The 7,119-nt window shown below is 31.7% G+C and overlaps 1 protein-coding gene across 1 annotated transcript in view; it reads left to right on the top strand.

The window, feature by feature from the left end:
- Window positions 1–7,119, top strand: part of LOC106468551 (receptor-type tyrosine-protein phosphatase mu-like) — a gene marked incomplete at its 3' end in the record, with an annotated part of 105,953 nt that overhangs the window by 83,659 nt on the left and 15,175 nt on the right. Inside the window, exons 19-22 of the mRNA XM_013928984.2 lie at window positions 4,479–4,737; window positions 5,411–5,459; window positions 5,626–5,764; window positions 6,174–6,331. Of these exons, the coding sequence (XP_013784438.1) occupies window positions 4,479–4,737; window positions 5,411–5,459; window positions 5,626–5,764; window positions 6,174–6,331 (605 nt within the window). The remainder of the gene's footprint in view (window positions 1–4,478; window positions 4,738–5,410; window positions 5,460–5,625; window positions 5,765–6,173; window positions 6,332–7,119) is intronic.

The raw sequence follows: 7,119 nt of genomic DNA on the forward strand, positions 1-7,119 counted from the left end.
CTGGTAATCTGATGGTGCCATATCTGGAGAATATGGTGGGTGGGGGGAGAACTTCCCAAACCAACTCCATAATCTTATGTTACATCAAACGTGTCACATGGGGACGTGCATTGTCATGGAGAAGAACACATTTCCGATTGATGAATGAATGGCGTTTCTGATGAAGGGCTTGATTTAAACGTTTGATTTGCAGATTTGCAGTTGCTGACTATAGATCTTTACAATGACAGTTCGCTGAGGATTGAGGAGTTCGAAATGAATTATTCATTTGATGTCCCACCAAATACAAAGCATCACTTTCTGTGGATGGAGTCGGAAGTGTTTTTTTTGTCTAGGACTGAGCCATTGTTTTTAGCGTTTAATATTCGCATAGAGAATCCATTTTTCATCACCGGTGACAAAAATGGTTCACGTGCATTACGCGCCAGAAGAGATGAAACAAAGTTCACACATTGGAAACGATGATAATCCAAGAGTTCGTGAGGCACCCAAACACCTTTTTTATGGAGTTTTCTCATATTCCTTAGATGTTTACGTATTGTTTCATGAGAGACGTGCAACTTGAGGGCCATTTCACGAGTGTATTGCCTTGGGCTAGACTCAACAAGTGTCTTCAGAGCATCAATATCAATTCCAACATGTCTGCCCTTGCCATCACATTTTTTAAGGCTAAAGTCACCTGGACTAAATTTGCTGAACCATCGTTGACAATTACCAATGTTCAAAACATTTCCATAAAGTTCTTTGATATTCTTTGTGGCTACAGAGGCGTTGTTTTCCTTCTTGTATTCAAACAGCATTACATGCCAAATATGTGTTTCATCCTGTGCCATCACTATAAGGGATTAGAGTACACTAAACTTTACACATTATATAGGCTACACTAACGTGACAGGACGTATAAAACTGTGTAGGAAAAGATAGAAAGAAGTATGTTATAGGTCAAACTACTAAGGAGTTAATATATATATAATTGCGGATACAAAGTTTCGGACAATGCCCTTCAGGTGTCACTAACTGAACAGTAAATACGTAAACGAAAACATTTTAAATCGAAGGTCATGTGACATGACAATGTAACAAACATACATGTATAACAATGTTAACAAACAATTGAAACAGTAGAAAGTGATAAATAAATATATATATGTATATATACATACAAGCGTGCACACACACATATCTGTACATATATATACACAGATACACCCCAAATAAATACACATAAATGATTATACAAACACACGCGAGCACACGCATGCACATATATTATAGTTTAAGAAGAATAGATAAATAATTTACTATATAAAACTTTTTAAAAAAGGATAAAATTTAAACGGGAAGTATTACAAGAAGCTAAAACGTTCATTTAGTCCCTCGGTGTGGAATACTCCCAGGTCAAAAATTATTATTTTTTTCTTGTAATATGCTGTTATGTTTATTTATAGGGGCCTTTTTCAAAACAATAATTTTAAAATGGCCAAGGATATGGTTGTGCAAATTGAAGTGTTTGGCCCTGGTTTATCTGCCTTACAATTTATTATGTTTCTGTGATGTTCTCGGGTATGTTCTGCTAATAATCTACTGGTTTCTCCTATGTATAATTTTACACAACACATGTATACAGTGGAATATATGACGCATTTTGATGTGCAGTTACATTGATCTTTAATGTAGAAACTCGACTTAGGACTCTGCACGTATGTTCTTAAGTCAATGTAAGCACATGCATTACAGCGTTTTCTATTACAAGGATAGCTACCTACAATAAAATGTGTGTCTGTTGAGGTGGGTGTTTTAAGGGTACTATGAACTACGTAGTTTCCAATATTGGTATCATGAAAACAAATTAATTTTTCACCTGAGATCTTTCCACCCCGATCGGTTAAATGAACATTTTAGCTTTTTGTAATATTTCACGCTTTAGTTTTCTCCTTCCTTAAAAAGTTTTATACATTAAATTATGTATCTATTCTTCTTAAACTATAATGCATATATATTGATATATGTATGTGCGTGTGCGCGAATGTATTTGTATATATGTCTTTGTATCATCATTTGTGTGTATTTATTTGGGTGTATCTGTGTGTATATATATGTATAGATATGTGTGTGTGTGCGCTTGTATGTATATATATATTTATATATCACTTTCTATTGTTTCAATTGTTTGTCAGCATTGTTATACACTTATGTTTGTTACATTGTCATGTCACGCGACCTTCGATTTAGAATGTTTTCGTTTTCATATTTACTGTTCAATTAGTGATACCTGAAGGGCATTGCTCGAAACTTTGTATCCACAATTATATATATTAAAATATATATATTAACTCCTTAGTGGTTTTACCTATAATATACCTCTTTTTACACTAACGCGACGTTTAGGTGGTTCGTTTAATTATTATACGTGGTGTACGTTGTTTTTTTTTTGTGTGTGTGTGGTGGGGGGTAATGAAAATGTTCCAAAACGCGACATTAATTTCTTGACGACCTGATAGTATAGCTGTATTATCTGCTGCTTTACACGTTAAACATTTATATATTTAGTATAGCTGTTATCAGTACATCTAGCTGCTTTATGTACACTATTATTCAAAAGTTTGGAAGGAGACACTTTTTTTTTCAGTAATTAAAATATACAAAATTTTGATTAACTTATTGGTTATAACAGCAATAAAAACTTAATGATATAATTGGACTTATGTAATCATAATCTAATTATTTTCACATAATTGTTTTTTTATTGTTAAGACAAACCAATTTTTATGAATACATTGTCATGGTTGTGTTAAGTAGGTGTTGTCAAATGTTTTACATGTTAAGCAGTTTTGTCCCTCGTGAATTCAACAAGTAGGATGGCATTTCTACTAGTTTGTATTATGAAGAGGAAAATTTGTAACTTTGATTTCAACTCTGTTTTCGTAAGATATAGAACATGAAAGTTACGTTAATGATAATTATTTCTAAGTTCAAAATTTGGAATGATTTTCTGTCAATATGAGTCTGATGAGTAAATAAGAAAGTTTCTTAAAACAGTATCATTAACATTTTTATGAATATGACAAAGGTAGAAAACATTGTAGTCTTTCTTACTAACTTTTTAAATGAAAATTCATATAAAATAAATCAAAATCAGCAGCCTGTGGGCCAAAGTTTTTACCCTGAGATACCTTGTATTTGCTGATAGACATGTTGGCCAAATTGTACAAACGTTTGCTAATTTAACATTCACATACTTTAAGAATTTGTTTAATGTCAATCAGTGCTCACAGCTTGTAAAAATTTTTCCAGTGTGAAACAATACTCGCAGCTTCAAAGAACTTGTTTAGTATGAAACAATACTTGCAGCTTCAAAGAACTTGTTTAGTATGAAACAATACTCGCAGCTTCAAAGAACTTGTTTAGTATGAAACAATACTTGCAGCTTCAAAGAGTTAGTCTAGTGTAAAACAGTGCATGCAGCTTGCGATATTTTGTCTAGTATGAAACAGTACCCATAACTTGTGAGAATTTGTTTATTGTGAAACAGTGCTCACTGCTTGTAATAATTTCTCTAGTGTGAAACAGTGCTACTCCTTATGATTGCAATAGATTACTTTATGTTCACTTACACAGAGCATTAGTTTTTAAAATTCTTTAAACGATCTTTATATTCCTGCTGAATAATTATTCTTAATTTTATCAACAGGTAGACTGATATAAAGATTACTGAAATCAAAACTTTTGATTGTTTTTAGTAATACAGTATTTAAATTCGTCTCTGTATTTATGGTAATTACTGATGATAATAAACAAATTGATAACAGTTCTTTCTCTGATAATTTTACAGTGTTTGTTTAAATACTGTTTCTAATTCATTTAGGACCCTCACCAATTAGAATTGATAAATCCTTGGTGTTAGATTTTTCACACTGGCTATGAACCTGTGTATATATAGTGGTTTATATAACTGTAAAGTTTAAAATTCCTTAGATGTACAATTTTCAGAATGTGATAACATTTTAATATGTTATTGTATAGCTCTCTCTCTCTTGATCGTTTTTAATGTGCTTCTGTACCTCATCATCTGAAGCATTAGTGTTTGTATCTGAAATCTAGAAATACATTCAAATATATAATATAGCCATTACCTATTAAGTAATCTGTCAACACTAACATGTACAGTTGTTGCCAGCATATACCTAATTTATGTGTTACCCAGTTGTTAGTATTGCATAGTTGTTAATAGTTGAGGTGTCTGTTTTATCTGTTTCACATACTTTAATGTACTTTAGTGTAACTGACATGGTATAAAAGAAAGAAATTCCTAAGATAAAATGCTGGTTGAATAGCTTGACTCTGTTGTTAATAAACTATTTCCATGGGACAGTAATTCCAGTGTATAGTTTCTATTTATAGTTTTTAATAAGGATATATCACATTGCTTTCAGAGTTAAGCTGTATTTTATTGATGTTACTCTGGATTTTTCTGACAGAAAATATCAGATAATTGTTGAGAAAGCTGACAATAAAGCTGGTATTGATGAGACAAAACTTCAGGATTATAAAGGCAGTGTGGAAAACAATATTACTTATTACATAACAGCAGAGTTGGATGCAAGTGAAGTTTCAAAACATCGTAGGTTTTATTTTATTGTTGGAGATGAAAAAAACTATGGTAGATTTATGAACGTGGCCTTGAGGACTGGTGAAAGGTACAACATCAGAATACGTACAATTGCCCAGCTTGACATGGTAATTGTTCCTGAATACATTTTCATTTTGCTATCCTTCTATTATCGTATAATATTTTGAACAATCCTAATCAAATGCCTGTGAAAACATTATCTTCATTATTTGTGTAAAAGTCCATTGTTGTATGTTTTCACAATATTTCTCATAAATAAAAAAATGTAAGTGATGCATTTGTTGAAATGGTGAAAATGCATTTAGTATAAAACTGTGTTACATAACATTCCACAATATCATAAAGAATTAAAAGAAAAGGTTTTTGAAATTTTTTTAAATGTTCATGGATAATATCTTGATTTTTGTGTTGAGATTTTTTCTCTGGATTATAGAAAATTTCTTTATTGCATGAAAACCATGAAGTCACTTAGAAACACAGAAGTAACAATGTATAGAAAAAAATATTCTATCCACATTCTTTTGTCTAACTTTGTATTCAATGAGGCATAATCCTTTCTTAAATCTAGCTTATTGTTGGATGTACAGAGTATAATATTTATGGTTAGAATGTTTCACTAGGTTAACCCGATAAAATGTTGTAACCATAAATATAATATGTATATACAACAATAAACTAGTTTTAAGTTTTATATAACAGGGTACTTCCTCTGATTGTTTATAATCCTATCTGTTTTATGTATTAGTAAAAGTAAATATATACTTGAGTTTTTGTTTACAGGAAGAGAAGTCAAGATCAGCTATATCATTTCCACAGTCCTCTGTTAAGGGTGGGTCTACTTGCTTAGTTTTTTAACAAATGAAATACTAGAGCATTAGATACCAACATCTGTAAAAAATGAAGTTTAGAATTTTTAGATTTTATATTGCATCAAAGCATTTATATAGAATGTTATATGTTTTCATTTATATTTTGTTTTCTGTTTATGTTGCTAGTTGGAGGTCCTGAAATACAGAAGGATGAAAGACATATACTAGGAATGCCTTGGCTATATCTTATGTTCATAATGTTAGGGATATTTGTATTTTTAGCAGTAATGTTCCTATTCCTTGGCCTATTCTTCAGCAGACGCAAGTGAGCCTTTTCATTATTACATTTTTAATACTTTAATAAAGATAGTTTAAGAAATTTAGCATACTCAGCTTATTTCTTAGTGAATTAATTTGAATCCTAAACAACATAGACATAATTCTAGAACTTTTAGAATACAAGATTTTAGGCACATAATAGTTGAAGCACAGGAGTTATGAATATAAATAATACACTGTGATGTGGTCTGCCATGATGTATATAACATGTAACCTTATTGCTTTTTATGGTTTTACTAGCTTTTTATGTTTTAGATTGTAAGTCATTCTTATAAGTTTTGCTGATAAAAAAATATGTCATAAATTTAGACAGCACTGTACATGTAATTTTTATTTTTGAAATGGAGTTTTTTCAATGTAACACACTAGATATGAAAAACAGCCTTGTTTTGCAGGAAAAGTGTACAGTGTCACAAAACAACCAATGGCTTTGCCCAACCTGAAATATCTGATGCAATGACCTGGTCTGTCACTTACAAAGTACCTGAATGTCAAGCAACAGACAGCCCTCTAGTGGAAACTTCTCAGCCTATCATTCTTAGCAGAGAAAATGGTAAGTCTGTTATGAAGTTGCCCTCAGTTTACATTATAAGAGTTACAACTTATATTAAACAGGAAGTTGAGTAGCATTTTCACATCACATGCATACTACCTTCAAAATGAGTAATGTTTCTGCAGTTGAGTTTGGTATATACAAAAAATTATTTTATATCTTCTTTTACAAGCCTTACATTAAGATATGTATGTAGCTTCAAATATAGGATGATAAGGGATATAGCCATTTAATTGTATTGTTACGTCTCCGTTCGTTAGTTAATTTTCCGTAAATTCGTTCCGACGAAACTTTTGCGACACAAGTCCTTTCTTGAATAAAACTGGTTTATTTTTTCTGAATATAACTTTGCGATACACTTAATTTCAACAGTCGCGCTATAACAAACACTATAATTCTCAATGAACGTCTCACGTGCTCGACTCAACGATACTCCGTTCAATTACACACATTGTTGCTGTCAATTTGTGACCGTCTTATATATACAAGACTACACTATATCTAGAAGGATCCCGAGATTTAAGGAAAGGACGTGAATGTTCGAGAACGACGTGGCGTGATACTAGTCAAGTGACCTCTGCTGATGAAACACTGCCCCCTCCTTAGTATTGCTCCTCCCGAACAATAGCCACTTACATTAAACCAATAACAATTCACAATAATTTAATTAAATGTACAGAATTACAAACACAAAATTACAATTCAACAAAGTCTCTTAATTTTACAGGACGTATCTTCTTCTGTACTGGTCTCCGTCTCATTGGCTTCTGCTTCATGTGGGGTTCATC

This window comes from Limulus polyphemus, unplaced genomic scaffold, assembly GCF_000517525.1.
Source record: "Limulus polyphemus unplaced genomic scaffold, Limulus_polyphemus-2.1.2 Scaffold3051, whole genome shotgun sequence".
Classification (NCBI taxonomy): Eukaryota; Metazoa; Arthropoda; class Merostomata; order Xiphosura; family Limulidae; genus Limulus; species Limulus polyphemus.